Below are 18,824 nucleotides of genomic sequence, written 5' to 3' on the forward strand. Positions count from 1 at the left end.
AGCAGAAATGCTGAGTAGTCATTACCTTGGAGGTGCTCAGAGGTCTGGAGGAGAAGGAAAGCTCACACAGAAGTTACTCACCAAGCTGAGTAAGTACTGGGGTTTAGGCCAAGGCACAGACAAGGCCTATGGGAGGGTTCCGTGGTGGCTTTCAAGCCGAGAAAAGTAGAAGGCAGACTGGGCAGGAACTGGACTCAGGACGGCACAGTCAGACCTAGGCTTGGAGCACTAATGGTAACCCATCTTCATGGTGGGCAAAGAGGGTGAAACGTTCCAGAAATAAGGGCCAGCAAGTCAGGTGGGGTCTGCTTGAGCAAGGTTGGGCTTCTGACACTTGGGACAGACAGACCGGGATAAAGTCACAAATAGCTACATCCCATTGGTGTCCTTACAAACCCTGGACCTTACTTCGATGAGGACGGCTTCTCCCATTTGAACCAGCTGCATGTAATGCAGCTCCCAAATGGGTGTCCAAACCACCCTGTCTGGCCAGAAGGCTAGAGAGCAAAAGGTACACTATTAGGGAGAGTTAAAACTAAGCAGAGGTGCAGAACACTGATTCCTACTGTCCCTGGACAGGGTAAAGTTCAGTCAGGGATCCTGCTTGAGGAGATGCAGAGGAAAGAAAAGCCTCGTAGTTGTCAAGATCTCCTGTGAGAGATTTGCCCCAGCTATGGGCTCTGACTTGTGACCTGTGACCAACACAGAGGGGCTTTCAGGGAGCACGGAGAGAGAGAGGACTCCAGCGGGGGACTGGAATGTAAGAATGAGGACTTTGTCCCAGGGACAAAGATTATTCCTTGGTGATGGCTTGCATGGGTGTGCACTGGGCCTGGAGGAGGTGGATGGAAGGGATGTGCTGGGACTGATGGAAGGAAAAGGTCATGGGAAGGGCGAGGAGTAGGTCATGTCAAATTCAGGCTTCATGGGGGAAATGATGACTCTTAGGGACGGCCCCCAGGGTGCCTAGAGAAAAGGGGTGGTGTAACTTAGCAGAGAAGGAAATCTGGCCACTAAGGAGAAACAGCTGGTCAGCAGACATTGCCTCATTTATCTCATTTATTTGACCTGCAGCTGAGGTCTCAGGTTGTCAGAGGGGGAGGATTGGGTGTATGACATTGGGTATGTCCCTAGGGCAGGTTCTTAGGCAGTGGGGGTCCCAAGCACCTTCCTAGCCTGGCCCAGGGCGCTAGCCTCCCCACTTGACAAAAAGTATGAGTGTAACATTTGGCAAAACAGCCCAGATGCGCAATATCTGTAGTGGACAAAACCACAACCACACACCTCTCTGATCCTTGCCACAATTCCGTGATAAAATGAGAGTCACAGTGTACTTTTTTAGGGAACACCAGGGCTCGGAGAAAGCACTGCTTATTTTCAGCATTGTCCCTTGGGGTCTGTGATTAGGCAGGGAATGGGTGGCTAGTGCCATTTCTGTAGAAGTTGTGTGTTGGAAATAGCGGACTCCACCCCAGTCCTTTGTGCTTTGCACCTGACAGGGGTCCTGCTTCATCCCTGCTTCACATGAGAGCGGAGGAGCCTCCTCTCGGTCAGGAATCGTGCTCAGGCTCATTCGATGATAGGCCTGGGTCTGGATCCCTATCTCTTTGACTCCAGATCAAGAATTCATAGAAATGTGTGGTGCTGGCAGAAACGCCTAACTGCCCTGATTGGAGAGATCACCTGAGGTGAATGGACACTTCTCCAGAGAAACTGCTGACAGGCTGCAGCTCCCCCAAACAGGCTATACTCTTGATACCCTGCAGAGAACGTTGGGGTGACTTGAGAAAGACATGGAGCCTCTAGGGAATGGGTGAGTCAAGTGTCTGTCCCTCAAGGAGCAGTTTGGGTTAGAGATCACCCTGAAGGCAGGCTGCAGAAGTGCCTGGAGGAGAGAAGAAAGAGCTTTTGGCTCTGTGGCCTGCAAAGAGGGAGGAAAGAGATCCAGCGAGTTCTACCAGCCATGCCTAGCAGTGAAGGAATTTTCCAGTGGGTGCCGTGGCTGGAGAATATCTACAGCCTGACCACAGAGAGGCAGGCAGAGCCCTGAGAATATGCCTAGCCCAACCAGAAACCCTCAGTACCTGCCAAGAAATTAGGCCAGATGTGGGGCCAGCCTCCATGCCGAGAAGGGTATTAAGTAAGCTTCCAGATCATTTGTGTGTCCTAATTAACCATAAAATGAGCCCAAGAGGCAGAATTAAGCTGTTAGTTTCTCTGCCTACTCTTTCACTATCTTCTCCACATACACATTGCCCCGCACTCTACATCATTAAGGCCCAAGGCATTACTAGTCACCTCTTGACTCCAGTAGAGCAGTCTCCATCACTGCCTCAGCAGGAGCCAAGAATGCGGACAAAAAAAGTCAAAATTATATGAGGTTGGGTTTCCAAAAGCTTTCATCAGCAAAGCATAACATAGTCGTTGGGACGTTGTATCACCCCTTTGAGACCCAGGCAAAATTCTTCCAATAGATACTCCTCAAATAGATAATGGACAGGACACTTGTCAATCATGGAGAGATGTGAATAATCTCAGAGGACAAATGTTGTTATTCTTGAGCTGGCTGAGGAGCAGATACAGACAGTTTGCCAGGCAGCAGGAACACAAGATTGAAAGTCAATTACAAACTGTTTCCATCCCAGCTTTGTACCAGGTGACCTTGAAGGAGTTAACTTCGCTGAGCCTCTGTTCAGGTAAAATGAACTACCATTTCCTGGGCGTGGCAAAAAGGAAATAAGAGAAATAACAGCAAAGGTGCCCGGCACCTGTGGATTATCCTGGAAGCCAAAATGACTTCCTAATTGTTTTGTTTGGGTCTCTGGACTCTTTTTCTGGCCAGGTTCACAATGCCCGGGCAGGAGAGGAGACTGTTGTGTTAGTGGATTTAGACATTAACCACCATTAGTCCACAAAACAAATGAGTTGCATGTCGATGGTGAAGAAGCAATTTGGCTTCCCATACCGTCATAGCCCATGTCCTCTTAAATGATTTCTTGAGTGATCCACCCTACAGGAATTGGTGTAAGTTCCTTCTTTACACACATTGCTGCAGCCACCAAAGACAGCCACCGTTAAAGGAATTCAGAGGAGGCAGGATGGACAAGGATCTACTTGGCCAGAAAGAGTGAGCCCAGCTGATAAACTCCTGGCCAAGGTAGATCGGCCGGTGCCCAGGGATCCAGACTGGAAACTGCTCTCCTCTGTGAGCAGCCTGATCTGGGCAGCTTGTGTGCCATGACTCTTTGACCCATTGATTTATCGGGAAAATGATTCCAGGTCATTCTAGGTCTGAAAGAGATGGGCGCATTGCCTGACAAAAAGTGACAGATCAAATATAAAAATAAAAAAGTCTTTCCCCACTTAAAAAAAAAAATGACCCTCTGTCATTTGACTGTGTGGGATCTTGCAGGTGACCCACCCCATAGCTGCTGTTACCGCCCCACACCCAGTTCTAGCCTGAGCTCCCCCTTCCTCCACTATATCCCTCGGGCCCCGGCTGCAGGCAGAAGAGCTTCTCTTGTTATTTTTCTTCTCCAATTTGCTCTTAATGCTCTGGGGGCAGCAGGCGGCCTGCCTCTAATTGCAGTTGTCACACCCCATCAAGCTGAGCTCGGTCTGCGGGAGGGAAGGAGGGAGGGAGGAGCTGAGCCGCCCTCCAGGGTGGCTGGGCTTGAACAGGGACCTACTTTGTTCTCTCTTGGCCAAGGAGGGAGGGCCAACATGGCCCCTCTATGGACCAAGGTGGCCCCAGGCTTGCTTGCTGGCTCACTACACAGCGTGCCTGATGTCAACGCCACCCTGACGGTACCCAGTGGATTTCCAGGGTGATGAGGGTAGATGAGATGTGGATTCCTTCTATTCTCTGGGTGTCTGTGAGATGTGAACTAGAAAATTTTTTTAACATACGAGTGTTGTTTCTGGGCTCACCCCAACCATCTACTTACTGCCCTGCAGGAGCATTAAGGCTGGCAACAGGGATCAGAATGGGGACTCACTGCTGGGCCAGGCAGTGTGCGACTCCAGAGTCCAGCAATAACCCTAAGGTTATGCTGAGCTTTTTTGCCCGCTACCAGCCATGAGTGTGTTCTTGGACACCTCCGGAGACTGCTGCTTCATCTGGAAAGTGGGTGTGCCTCCTTGGATTCACGGGACAGTACCTGGATGGCGGCACATTGCTCTGCTCCCCATCTGCACTTTAGAGATGCAAGAGCATCTCAGGTTTCCTCACCACACACACACACACACACACACACACACTCACACACACACACACACACACCACATGTCCTTTGCCCCAGCACCCCGCTATGGGTTGAAATCTTGGTACTAAGAAGGAAGGGCTGTGTGTAGGGTTTTCCCTCTCTCTGGTGCTCCAGTAGCAGTGCCTTGTCAGGGAAGAAGATTGTTAAAATGGTTGGGGACCCCCTGAGACAAGTCTTTCTTGGGAATTCCTCTGGGAAACCAGAGGGCTCAATGGTCCTTTCCATGTAGACTGTTCAACTGAGGTCTTGGCAAGGCACTAGAGGAATGCACGCTTGGCTTGGACTCCTCCCGTGCCTCTCCCAACTCCTGTCACATCCAGCCTCTCTCACACACACACACACACACACACACACACACACACACACATACACACACACACACCTTACCTCAGCCTGCCCGGTGCCAGCCTCTCCTCACTGTTCTGGTGAGGCCTGACTAAGAACTCTGCTTTCCTTTCTTTCTGAGGATGGGAACTTGCATCTGGCCTGAAGACCACGCCATCTGCCCTCCCTCTCCTCCCAGGGCCCAGTTATGAGACCGCCTTTTAGGTTCAGCCAGCGTCTCTCTCGAATTCAGACCCAGACAGCTGTGTTAATGTCAAAGCCCCCACGGGAGGGTTCTAAGGCCTTGGGGCTGCTTGTGGCAGGGGTTTCAATGTGTCTGGACTCTCCCGTGCTTGAGAATGGAAACCGTCCGGAGCCCTTGGAAAGGTTCCTCTTTTTGACTTTCTGCGAGCGTCCTGCTCGTGCTTCTGAGACCATGGGTGTCATCCAGCCTGGCTTCTCCTTGAGCAGCCTGTCTCTGTCAGGCCGCACGCTGCGCAAGAACTTTCTAAAAATGTTAGCTGTTAGGGCAAACTTGCGACCCAGCTCCCGAGACTGGCTTTTTTCTCCTTTGGGCTCTCTGGGTTCCCCAGTCTCACTCTTCTCCCCGCCCTTTTCCAGTTCTGGTAAGTCTAGCCAGTTGCCCACCAGGTCTGCAAAAACATTGTCCCCTAATACCAGAGGCTGCCGATTTCTGCCCCGTGACATCAACGTAGAGGTCCAGTCATCTGGTTCCACCCACTCCTGCCCTCTTTGGGTACCGCTTTCGTGCTCAGGCAGCTGTGTCTTGGGAAGGACCGCAAGATCCTCCCCACAGACAGTCCTTTGGCTTGGAAACTTGGGGCTGCTGTCAAAAGAAGGCTGGCTGGAGGAAGGACAGGCCACAGATCTGGTAGGACTGTCCCTACCCTGCCAGCGGGGGCACTCGGGCTGTTTCTGTGAGCTCTCAGAGCAGCTGAAGGCCGGCGCGCCTCCAGAAATCTCCAGTTGTTCCAAGGCTGTCTGCACCTGGAGGAGCTTCAGTTCTTGCAGCGCACCCATCATGCAGTTCATCTGATCCTGTAAGCCATCCCCCACCTCTTTCATGGACATCTGCAAGGAGAGAAAACACAGGGCCAGTGAACGCTAGGGCTTCAGGAAGGGTTACCCCTCAACCTTGACCCTCAACCTGCTGTGGGGCAGACCTGTGTGGTGAAAGGAGGAATCCGAACACTGCTATGGCTGGTTAAGAGAAACAGCATTAGCCGACAGTGAACTAACCAAGACAGGCACTGTCCTAAAAACTGTTCCGATGTTCTGTCACTTGCTAAATCCACATTACACTGAAATTATCATTAAGTTGAAAAATGCATTCAATACACTTAGGCCATCAAACTTCACAGTTTGATCTACGTCAAAGTGCTCAGAACCTATACTATCCTACAGATGGAAAACCTATCCAATACAAATCCTAGTACATGATAATGAAGTATTGACAGAATTACTGCACTGAACACACACACACACGGGGGGGGGGGAGGTAGAGAGAGAGAGAGAACATCCGGCCATGGTAGCTCACACTTGTATTCCCAGCACTAGCTTTGAATTACAGCATGTAGGAGTTGAAGCAGAATTACTGTGAGATTATAGACAGCCAGGAATATATAGTAAATTCCAGACCAAATCAATCAATCAACCAATCAATCAATCAAACAAACAAACCAACAGAAGTTGTAGATTGGCATTTTATGTGTTTTGTTGGTCAGTTGCCTGGTGTGTGTATGTGTGTGTGTGTGTGTGTAGACATATGCATAAAGATGCATATGTGTATGTATATATCAGCTTATATTAATAAATTACTCTATGTAATCCACCTGCTCTTTGAGATTATGACTATTGCTTCTGTCTGACAGATAAAATAACTTCTAAGTTCCATAAGTGATTAGTAAAGGATGGAGCTGAGTTTAGTCTGGGGGTATACAAAGTGGTAGTAGTGAGGTCAGAGAGATGGCTCAGAGTTTAAGGGCTCTTGCTGCTCTTCCAGAGGACCCAGGTTCAATTCCCAACACCCACATGGCAGCTCACAACCATATGAAACTCCAGTTCCAGGGGGCTTTGATGCCCTCTTCTGGCTTCCTCAGGCACTACACACACATAAGGTATAGATTAAACATTCAGGCAAAATACCCATGTACATCAAATCATAATTCTTTTAAAAACGATAAAAGCCACTCTTGTCCTATGCTGTTGTTTCTTAGTGGGTAATGGTGGCAATTAGCATCTAAGAACATTTACTTTGTAATGGGAATCATGCTACATACAGTAGTTATCTCATTCAGTTTCTATAAACTCTGGAAGGCTGCTCTTCTCACGTCAGCAAATGAGTAAGCTGGGGCAGGAGGGAAGCAAGGGACAAAAGGCCATGCAGCTCTTAGAGCCAGGACTCAAGCTAGCAACTATTGCCTGCAGATGGCTGGGCAACTGGGCCAGACTTGAAGGCTACTCTGTCCTCTATAGAGCAGTAGGAATGAGGAAGGGGAATAAGAGAGAAAGCGTAAGCCTGGGGGGCTTCTTCTAACTGTCCTTCACATGTGACTGGTCGGGAGAGAGATGCCAGAGAACTCCTTTGTGCCAGAAGCCCCTGGCCAGCCCTGCTCCGCCGCCCCCCCCCCCAAGCACCTGTTCCCTCGTGTTTGGATCTAGCATTCTTCCTGCCTTCTCAGCCTTGCTGGCTCTGTACTAGCCATGCCAGAAGCAGGAATTCTGGGGCCAGTTCCCCTAGCCCCATGTCCTAGGTATCATCTGGAAGGGGCTGAGGGGCTGACTGACTTGGGTGAGGGCCCTACTTGGAGCTTGGGGAGGAAAGACCGCCCTGATAACATTCACAAAGTTCCTAACCCCTGTGCCCAAGTTGCCTTGGGCCTGCCAGCTCCCTCCCCACATCCTGATCAAGTTACTCACAGCGAGCCTCTGTTCGGGAACCATCTGTTTTTCAGCCCCCCCCCCCCAGACCCATAGGATCATCTTACCTCCCAGGCTTGTCTTAATGCCCAGAGCTAAGGCCAAGGGGTGGGGGCGGGGAACTAAAATAGTGGGGGACACAGAGGCACTGGAGAGTGGGCTGTCAACTATCCCTCTGTGTCTTCTGGATCAATCTCCTGCCATCCCTAGCCTGGTGGGGAGATATCTGTCCAAGCTCCCTTGAACCAGCAGCAATAAAGGTCAGTGGAGGACTGTCAGCCCCTGAGGGCCAGGAGGCCTTTGCTGGGCTGCAGAGATTGCCCTTGCTTTGTGCACTTTCCTGAGACAGGGCAAGAAACGGCACAGCCCAACAGCCCTGGGATTGACTGGGGCACATATGTGCCATTTGAGTGGCAGGAGTGGTGGCACAGTGGTGGCAGGAGACACATGTCCTTGGGGGCCCTTGTCCTGACCCCTTCCTTTCAGAGATGCTCAGCCACTATTGGTATAGCTCTGAATGGAACTGGAGATTCTGGGACGCAAACCCACTCAGCTCCTTCCTGACAAATTGCTTATCCTCCAATTACCTTCTTCGCCCCCACTCTCTGATCTACTCTCCTGTCACCTGGAACATCTATTCAGTCACTCTGTTCCCGTCTAATGTAGTCCTGCACTGGGCTCCAGGCCACCAGAACCATGAGTACCCGGCCACTCCTCTAGAGGCCCATCTCCATCCCATCACCTCATTCAGAGGCTTTCTATTGCCGAAACTCAGTTATGAGTCTCCAAACTATTGTGACTTCTAGTCAAGACCCATGATGGAGCCGGACGGTGGGGGCGCACACCTTCAATCCCAGCACTCGGGAGGCAGAGGCAAGTGGATCTCTGTGAGTTCGAGGCCAGCCTGGTCTACAAGACCTAGTTCCAGGACAGGCTCCAAAGCTACAGAGAAACCCTGTCTTGAAAAACAAAACAAAACAAAACAAAAATTTAACTCCAGGAATTTGAATCCATGTCTCATAGATGTTCCCACTATGTTCCTGTTAGGGCCTCCTCTCAGATCCTTGAGGTATGTATCCCCAAAGTCCTACTTCTGTACAGGGCCCGTGTCTTCCATGGTTTAAATGCTCAGTTATCCGTGAAATATTTATGGAGTGTCTACTGAGTAAAGGTAGAGCCTTAGATCTGCACATCACTATATAACCCCAGAACCTACCTGCTACTTCACATGACACTCATAAACCATGGATGGAAACTACTGGCTCCCCTCCCATATCATCCCTCTAAACTGTTTGCTACCTGAAGTCTCTTGCTAGGCAGGGAGAGTGAGCCAGGGCCATTTCTTTCTCGAGGTTTTGATTTACCAAGCAACAAGGAGTCTAAGCTGGCAGGCTTTCTTCCAGAAGGAGGAATACAGTCAGGCCAGAGGTAGTGGGAAGAATGAAATGACCCCATTCAGTCTTCCAGTGTGGAAAAATCCATAAGAAATAATGCTGACATTTTGTAGGTTTCTAGCGAGATTGAATGTGGGTGGGAACGTATAAATTCAGGGTTGTCTGTAAGACAGAGTCTCTTTTTTTAAAGAAAACAAGAACTGAAATTGTCTCCTTATTGAAAATATTCTGTATTAGTTCAGAACGTGGAGTCTAGAAACTAAAGGAACAGAGTTCAAATCCCAGGTCTATCGTATAGTAGCTGTATTTTAAGTTTTCTGTGAGGTCTTGTTGTGTTTATTGATTTGTTCTGTTTTCTTAGACAGAGTCTTGCTATACAGCCCATCCCTGCTTCAAACTCAAAATTCTCCTACCTCAGCTCCCAAGTATTGACATTCTAGGGATGAGTTATCACACCCAGCTCAATTTCTCATCCACTGGAGGTGATCTTGAAAATCTTATTCTCTGGCTCCCAAGTGCTGGGACTATAGGTTTGTCTTCCAAGCCCAGTTTTATGCAGTGCTGGGAATCAAATCCAGGGCTTTGTCATAGGCAGGCACTCTAACAACTGAAGTTCATTGTCAGCTCTATCGCTCCATTCTTTAAAACAGGAATAAGAGTCCCTGCCTCAATAGCCACTGTGCAGATTTGATGAAGTAATGGTTTTTTCTATAGGGCAGAAAGAAAGCACCAAGTGCAAGCTGGCTGTTAAGACTTCCAATGTGTTTTCAAAATACTTCTTTGTAGTAATGGCAGGATTCCATGTATCATGGATGGTCTGACCTAGGAGAGCTCCTCTTTTGTCCAGCTCCTTATTCTCCAACCCAGCCTTACTCAGGCAGAGGAAGGGAGGAAGGGGAATCCCTGGCTTCCTCCTGACCCCTCACACTGAGTTCCAGAAGCCCCGTCTTAGGCAGAGGACATGCTGACACCGAAGGGAAGGCAGTTGTGAGAGGAATGAGAACAGAAGGAAGCTATGGGAAGCTGGGAGGGCCAGGAACAGTGGAAAGAGGAGCATCCTCCAGGCCACCACTGTGAGGGGAGCCAAGAGGACAGCCTTTCCCACCAACCCCAAGGGGATGATGTCATCCATGGAGAAAGAGCCAGAGACTGCACTGCTCTCTTTACTCAGAGCGTGGGACCATCTGGGATCCCAGGGCTTCTCTTGTCTTAGGACCAAAGTGGGAGGAAGGGGAGCAGTGTGCGGTGGGAGCAAAGGAGTGGGGTTAGCTTAGACAGCCAGAAAATAACTCTGAGTACCAGTCTTCATGTTGGCCGCATCTTAGTATTTCTGATTCATTCTTCCTGCAAGGATCAAGTCTTGCCCTACTTGATCTTGGGGTCAACTGGAGACATACTAAGAAGCTCTGATTGGTTCTCATCTGAGTAGAAATGACCCAACCTCACTCGCAGCTATATACCATCACACACAAAGTCCTTAAGCGTACCCCAGCGAAATGTTTTTGATAAAGGCTCAAAGGTCTCCTCACCCCATCTATGGCCTCTTGTCATCTCCAGTCCGTGACTCACCTCCAGCCTTGCCGAGGATTCAGATTTTTATCTTATACATTTTCTGCATATCAGATTTTAGTCTTTCTAGCTGCCATCTACTCTGGCCTTCCTAGTGTGGTCAAGAGTCCCACGCTAAAGTTTGGAGACCCTAGTGGGGTCCTAACTGATAAAGTTGGCACTTGTCATTAGGCAGATTCACCTGGTTCTTTAGGTTGTGAACTTGTAAAATGTCAACCCTCCTGTGTGAGGCATGTACACTTTTTTTTTTTTGGCATTACTGAGCCCCACTATTGTTCTGGGTGGCTGACTGATGGGGGGAGGGGTGGAAGAGACCCCACTTGATAAAATAGGAAGCTAGAGATCCCCCCCAGATCCTCTTTTCTAGAGCCACTGTTACTCAAACATTCTTTTGCAGGCCTTCACTCTCTTCACTGTCTCTTCATATGATTTAAGTTCCTATTTAATATTTATTCTAACTGATGTGTTTATAAAGGAATTTACATAAAAAGTATAGCACAAGCCATCAACAGCTGTAAGTATGTAGGCACCACGATTCCTGTTCAAAGGCTGTTTGGTGGGAGAACTGGGAGCCCAAGGCGCCCCCCACCCCTTCCTCTAGGCCCATCGGCCTCTTTGCCATCATGGACTACTTAGCTTCCTGGAGTGCTATGAGCAGCCAGGCCAGCCAATAAGAGGTGGAAGAAAGCGTTCTCATCAGAAGAGGAGGAAGGGCGGGAAACCACGGCCCGAAGGCCTCCATCCCCAGTCCTGTTCCTTCCCACTAAGGGTTCCTAAGAGGGAAGAGCAACTGCCTGCCATTGGACCGCAGGTTCCACCATCTTGAGTCACGGAGCAGGAAGGAGTTTGGGGTCAGCAGTCTATGGACAGACCCTCCCATCAGCACTGGCTGGGCTGTTTGGGGTGGGGGAGGAGAGGTGGTAGAAGGAGATGCCAACATCCTCGGCTCTTTTCCCAAGTCCTGCCTTGGGCCCCTGACTGATCCTGCAGCTGCGCCCTCCTTCCGTCCATCTCACGCCCTCTCGGAGCTCAGCCGGAATCCTTTGACACAGGCTCGGCTTTGCCCATGGACTTGGCAGTGTGCCCTGCCTCTCTTCCCCACCCCATTACTCACAGAATCCTCACACAGTTCCTTTCAACCCCTGGGGAAGCTAGAAGAAGGCTCTGGGCCGGAAATGGGAAAAGCCCCACATTTGCCAAGCCACCCATTCTCCAGCTCAGTGAATAGGGACCTTCTTGACTCTTGGCTAAAACTTTCAACAGGAAGGTAACACGGAAACTCTGCCAAGAGCTGCCGGAGGGAGGAGGGTAAAGAGACGAGGAAGTGAAGGGTGAGAAGTGATGAGCCTACTTTCCCAAGTGAACCACCTCCCGTGGGTCACGTGGTCAGGATAGAGGCAGATGCCGAGAGAGGCCCAATTTTGCCTGCTCTGGAAGGCTGGTCTCTCAGCCTCAGTCAGCCCTCTTCTCTCCCACAGCTTTGCCCCTCTCACCTACAGTCACCTAAGGAACCCGAAGAAGTTCGCTGTTTTTCTCCTTCCTGGTTCACAGCACAGTATTCTCTTGCCTGGCCTCTTCTAGTTCATGTTCCTTCCTCATTTGCTTCCTCCCCTCTCATATGACTACCTAGGTCTCAGGATATACTCAGGATATACTAGGTCTCAGATATACCATATATATCTGACCATGCTCCTCTCCAGTGCACAGAGGAAAATGTCAGTCCTTACCAAGACACTCAAGGCCTCCATTTTAGTTTGTCACCACTATTTCCCTGCGTATAGTCTACAGTCCAGTCTATGGTCTTCAAACATCCACACGACTTTGGTGTCTGCGTCATCTGCCGATGTTTCATTATGTCCTGGAATGCTGTTTACCCCTGTGCGTGTCCCCGTCGCTCCCTCAAGGCTCTACATATGTGTTGTCTGTCCACAATAGGACGTTTGCATCTCATGTTGCTTCTCCTTACTCAGAGCACTGACCCATGCCCTTATAGAACATATAATCCCCATTTCTACACATCCTTGTACATCCCATTGAGCAGGCGGGAACAGCGGCTCTGTAGTCAACCGTCTAGGTCTGAATCCACCCCTCATTGCTTATCATCTCTATGACCTTGGCCTAGGACCTAAACTTCTCCGGTCTCTGTTTTCTTGTTCTAGAAATGAAAATAAATCTGGGTATAGTGGCTCACACCTGCAATTTCAGCCAGCCTAGGTAAGTTTAGGTCGTGAGACCCTGTCTAAAAATAGTCTGTATGGGGCTGCAGAGATGGCTCAGAGGTTAAGAGCACTGACTGCTCTTCCAGAGGTCCTGAGTTCAATTCCCAGCAAGCACATGGTGGCTCACAGTCATCTATAATGAGATCTGGTGCCCTCTTCTGGCATACAAACATACATGGAAGGAATGTTGTATACATAATAAATTTTAAAAAATAGTCTGTATGTACATTCACATGCACTTGCACACACACACAGAGAGAGAGAGAGAGAGAGAGAGAGAGAGAGAGAGAGAGAGACAGAGACAGAGAGAGACAGAGAGAGAAAGAGAGAATAATGAGAGTGAAAGAGAAGACAATAGTAAAAATACAACTTATTAGGTTGCTTTAACAGTTGAACAGTGTTAGGCATTTCGGTATATCAGTGTCGAAAATTGAACACAGGATGTCCCATGTGCTAGGCAAGTGTTTTATACTGAGTCATGACACCAACCCTGGCATTTTAACATCAACATCAACATCAATGTATGTTATCTTTTTCTATTAAACTATAATTATATCTTCCCTGAAGACAAAATCTGGATCTCTTTTGATTTGTATCCATAGTACTGGTGTCTCTTTGGTGCCTTGAACCAGTAAAAACTCAGCAAACCTGTCTGACCCTTCGGACGAGGCTGACATCCAGTTTATCCCAGACTGGGTCCGGTGGCACGTCCTGTCCTTGGAAGGCTAAGAGCAGGACACTCTCAAGTCCAGGGCCAGATTTTCCTTATATTGTCACTTAATCTTCACAGTCACTATATGAAGCAGGATTTGGGGGGTGGGGGGAGAAGGAGGTATTTTTAACAACCCATTCTAATGATGGGAAAAGCAACAAGTGTGCCAGAGCCAGAAAAGGTCATGCTTTGGGTTCAAGTTGACCTGACCCTGAATCATGTGTCCCAGCTGATCCCAGACCAGCTGACCCAGAAGCTTTCTGTCTTCCCCTGGGGAGAAAAGGAGGTGGGCTTTACACACAGAGAACGAGATGTTTCTGCAGAAGCTTTTCTTTGTTCTACAGAAATTTGCTCTTTTGCTCAAGACTCGAGTGCACCAATGGTAACGTTCCCACGCCCTTCCTTCTCTTTATTTTGTCTTTAGGCCCTATTCCTTAGTCCTGTGCTAGGACATCCAGAACTTATAGCCACTAGTGACTAAAGAGCTGCCTTCTGGGAATGCAAGCTCCCCGAATGAACTTTCTCCAGTCTCTGAAAGAGAAGCCCCTTGGTTGCTTCCCCGGGGCTCAACTAGAGCTGGCCTTTCATAGTGTCTTCCTAAAACATCTCCTTCCTCCAGGAAGCCTCTCCAGTCTGTCTGGACTTCAGGAGCTCTGATCACTCAAATTTTATGCATTTGGTTTGTTCAGAATTGATCTGAACTCACAAGAAGTGTGCTGGGAGTGTCCTATGTCTGCTCCCCTTGTATGTCTGTGTCTGCACACCCCACACGAGAGCTGTGTGTAAGGAACAGCTGGTCTCAAGGCCTATGTTCAGGCAGGCCCCGCTTTGGCAGCTGGAGGGAAAGGTTAGTGCTGGACATTGTAGCCCCCCCCCCCCTTCAATTAAGAAGTGTGTCAGCTGCTGCTACTTTTTCAGCCACGTTTCATTCCTGAAACTCGACCCTCCCTCCTCCCCTTCCAGGCAGGGAGAAAGGGCCAATACTCTAGCTATCAACTTAATTGCGCCAGGGTCTCTGAACTCTCTGCCTCCTGCATTTTTACAAAGCAAGTTTTTTTTTTTTTTTTTTGCTTCAGGAAATTTGAAGCTTTGGCTATGCCGTATTTCAGGAACAACTTTCCTTGGCTGTGTTGTCGGTGCCAAGGAGGGAACTGGATAAAAATGGGGAACACAGAACACCCTGGACAAAGACAATTTCACAACCTGCTAAAGTTGCCTTCGGCAACCGCCATATCCCCACCAGTGTCTCCAGGATGTTCCTGAAGGGAATTTAACAAAACAAGCAAATGTAGATCTTAATCTGAATTACATGAGGCATTCCTGGGCAAGAACCTGGAAATATACAGTCCTTTTGGATAGGACAGGAGATCCCGCCTGGAGTGAAGCAGCCACAGGGCAAAAGCCCCCTACTTACAATATAAACTGCCTGTAGGTGATGCTTACTCCAACACAGCCCTAGGGTTTAAAGAAGTCCAAAGTTTCATATCCCCAACACAGTCATGGAATTCAATCCCTACAGTCCCTGGCGGAAGACAGCTCAGGGTGGGCCCAGGCTAGCACTTTGCTGTCCTCTTTGCTCCAATTGCTCAGTACCCAGGCACAGAGATTCTTCTTTGCTACTTAAACCCTGAGGGGCGGTGTCTGGGAGGGAATGGGACTCCAAAGGCTCTGCCTATCGCTTGCTCGCTAGGACCCTTCTTCAGTAAGCTGGCACTAAGGAGGGAGCAGAGTACCACGGGGAAAAAGAACTCCCCCATCTGAGTGTCATTCTGGGCCCAGGGCCAGGCAGTTGGCTTCCTCTCCTAGACAGTCAAAGGCTGGAGATGCTCAGACAAAAGGCCAAATGAAAACCGATGGGGAGCAGAGTGACTTTAGCCTTTCTCTTTCCTTCTCCCAAGCACAGGGGCTCAAGGCCTTGGTGGAGGGTTTGCAGATCAAAATCTGGGAGCTCAGCTCAGTGCAGATTTCTTCCTGCCTTCCTTCCTTCCTTCCTTTCTTTTTTAAATTCTTTTGACATCCACAGACTGTCTTCCTCCCCTCACCACCTCCCACCTAGAGTGATGTAAAAAAAAAAATGCAAATCAGTGAAGATTTAGAAAATTCATTTCCATGCCAGGAACACCCACAAACCCTCTCTATAGATGCTCATGTAGGTGGCGTGGTCCCAGGTTCCAGGCACAAAGAGGATCCTATTAGATTCTTTTCTCAACATGGGCTTTGATCCTCAGCCATTGTCTGTAATGATCTTGGTCTTTCTTTCTGGTACTGGCCACATGAAGTGGGAACATGAGCACAGGATATTTATGGGCCAGGGCCACCATACTGAACTAGCGTGACCAGCATATAAAAACTGATAAGGTACATGGTATAGGTTCCGAAGAGCATCACTGGACCCTTTGGCTCTCACCAAAGAAATATTTCTGGGGAGGCAGTGACTTTCATATCTGAGTGGCATCACAGAAAGGGTTCCAGAGGAAGAACTAAGGGAGTGAACAGCAACTTGAGAAGACAGACACATGGACTGGGACGGATAGGACTGACTAGTGCCAGGGTATCTTGGTCAGGGAGCATCAATAGGAACACCTGCTACTTCAGCCCCTTTCCTCCACCCTTCTACCACCAAAGCTTGCCCCTAACACACTGCCAGGCAGGCAGAGTAGGGCCTCTACAGACACAAATGGAAAGGCACTCTCCTAGGATCCTAGGAGGCCTGAGCTGGAAGCTAGCTCTCTGGATTCAGGTCTGCTGTTGGATGCCTGGTGACCTGGCTCTGAAACGAAGTAAGAAGAGGGTAGCAAAATGAGACAGGGGAGCCTACAGCCGTGAGAGACAAAATAAACAAGACCTGGAGAGCTGGAGTGAGAGGAGGGAGCTAAGAGAAGGTCAGAGATGAGACAAGATGCCTGAATCCTGGTGGTAAAGGAACACTAAAGGTGAGGGTGGGAGAGCGAGAGAAGGCGCGCGTGCATGAAATCAGACTCAACCTGACCTCCCCAACACAGCCTTAGCAGGCATTTCTCCCTCTTAGGTGATTCACTCCCCCTCCCCTGGGTAGCCTACTCACACTCAGCACCCCGGGGCCCCGCACACTCCCCAAGCCCAGACCTGACATCTGGCCGGGCTTCCACAACTCCCGCTCGCGATCTGCCAGGCAGCGCCCCTCCTCCCCCGTCATTACAGCTGCCACCCCCCTCCCTGCTGGCAGACAAGCCCGGGCAGACAGCCGGCCAAGCCTGCCCCCGCAGCCGCGCCAGCTCTGCCAAGCCCAGGAGAGCTGGGGGCCCCGGGCGGTGCCAGCTCCCCACGAGCGAGCAGTCCAGCCTGACCTCCTGCCCAGGACAGGGATCTGTCCGCGCGCTGCAAGAGTCCAGCACCCGAGCACCAGGGCCGGCTACATGCCTGTCGCTCCTGCAACTGTGGGCACTTGAGCCTTACTCCATATGTGTGCCTGTCCTCTCTGGGTGTGCCCCTCTTTTCTTCTTCGGTTGTTCTGTCATATTTCAGCCTGGCTAGCTGCCCTCACTCCCTGTTACTTGTTCATATCTCATCAGAAATCTTTGCCAAAGTTTCTTGCCTCTGAGCGACGGCCCTATAGCGTCTACCTACCAGTTGGCATCTCCTCTCCTCTCCCCTCCGCGCCTCTCTGGTGCACGGAGCGTGGGGCCAAGGCCAGGTACCTAGGTCTGGGTGGAGCAGCCCTCCCTGTCCCCCAGCTCCTGCTCCATTCTTACCAGCTCCTGTTTGAGGCGACGCAGATAGCAATCCATGTCCCTGCTCCCCTTCCTCATTCGCCCATTTGCTGGGCTCGGGCTCAGAAGAAAGTAGAGTTCTCAGTGCGCTCCTCGTCCCTGGCCGAGCAGAGCCAAGCCTCTACTCCAGCGTGGGGACTTAGAGCGACGTCCCCAGCCGCTGCCGCTCGCGGTCCGGGTTGGGGGTGGAGGAAAAGTGCAGCACCCAATGAGAAATCAGAAGGGGTGTCTTCGACCAATGAGAAGAGCTGCCCGAGGGGCGCGGGCTGGGCGACCTGAGTAGGTCTGTCGCCGGCCCTGCCGCGGCCAGCAGCAACTACTGGGGGACCCACGGAGGTTGGGTTCTGGGTTCTGTCGGGAGGTGGAACCTCAGACTGACAACGCCCCCCAGTGAAGTCTTAATCCATTAGAAAGGAAGAACGGAGTTTTAGGGGCGAGAACTCGATATCTGGCTCGGGGAGAAAGGTCCCAGTGTTTAATTTTAATTGAACTCGGTTTCTAGAAGAAACAGCTCCCCTTTGCTGCCCCTCTGAAGTCCCTCCGAAGCCTTTTCTTTCCCAAGAGAGCCTTGGAAGCACGGTTCCACTTCATCTCCTCCCCACCCTCTTCGCTGGCCGGAGGAAGGAAGGGACTTTCGCTAGGTGTCAGCTCATGAGGGGGTCTGCTGTGCCCACCGCAAAATGGTAGACCAGGAGAAAGTGAATAAGAGAGGAAAAGTCTCAGCCTTCCAGAACTTTTATCGTGGGGAGAGAAGGAAGTATGAAACAAATAAATGCAAGGAATAAATGCAAGGGTCGTCATTTCAGAAAGTGAGTTTTAATGGAAAGATAAAAATGTGGCCATGGGGCCTGCTTTCAATAGAGGAGAGGCAGACAGTGGGAAAACAGGCCTTTCCCTCCCAAAAAATCCCTAGTGCTGGCCTTCTTGAACGAGAGGAGGGGAGGACTTGAAAATGCTCTGATTGTAGTCGACAGGAATCTCCCCCAAGATGCACCAACTCCTACTGAACCCAAGGGGTGGAGTTGGGGCATAGCAGGTGAGATGTTTCTTCGGGCTAGCCCAACTCGGGACTCCCTAAGCAGGCCTCCGGGCCGCTTGCCCAACTTGAGTTGCTCTTGGTGAGCAAAAGCCAATGGTGGTGTAGCAGAGGCCGAGAGTAATTAGGGCAATTAGCTATGCGTTGTTACAAGATAATTAATAGGGGAAAGTTTGCTCCTGGCAAGTTTTGGTGGGCTGCATGGGACAGAACCAAAAGGACGCAAGAGAAGGTGCCAAGGGAGAAGACAGACACTGCTGGCGTTCCTTAGAGGTCAATCAAGATCGCGTCTGCAGAAGGCTGAGGGGTAGGTGCAAAACCTGGTGACTGTGACCGCACTCCCGGCCTCCCTCCCTTCACACTCCTCTTCAAAGTGACACATCACTCAGAAGATTAGGCAGAAGGGTGCTGAAAATCTGTTCAAAAGTTTCCCGTTCCAGGGGGAACCTAAAATGGGTTCCCATCGCTGTCTTGATGGGTCCATTAGTCTGCCCCCGTGGGTCAGAAAGGAACGTTCTGGTGTACATTTTCTCCTCCACCGAGACCATCCTGAGAGTGGAGGCGGGTTCCCCACTCCAAGGGCCTCTTTTTTTTTTTTTTTTTCTTTTTGCCAACT

At 50.2% G+C, this 18,824-nt stretch overlaps 1 protein-coding gene across 1 annotated transcript; it reads right to left on the minus strand.

The window, feature by feature from the left end:
- Positions 1–1,041: 1,041 nt before the first annotated feature.
- Positions 1,042–17,461, minus strand: Inka2 (inka box actin regulator 2). Its single transcript, XM_048442313.3, has 2 exons — positions 17,155–17,461; positions 1,042–5,681 (listed from the first exon to the last, which is right to left on the minus strand). Exons 1-2 carry the CDS (start codon positions 17,209–17,211, stop codon positions 4,839–4,841), a joined length of 900 nt encoding a protein of 299 aa, XP_048298270.3. The 5' UTR covers positions 17,212–17,461; the 3' UTR covers positions 1,042–4,838.
- Between the last annotated feature and the right edge of the window lie 1,363 nt (positions 17,462–18,824).

The sequence above is a fragment of the Myodes glareolus genome, chromosome 17 (assembly GCF_982192425.1).
Source record: "Myodes glareolus chromosome 17, mMyoGla1.1, whole genome shotgun sequence".
In the NCBI taxonomy this organism is placed as follows: Eukaryota; Metazoa; Chordata; class Mammalia; order Rodentia; family Cricetidae; genus Myodes; species Myodes glareolus.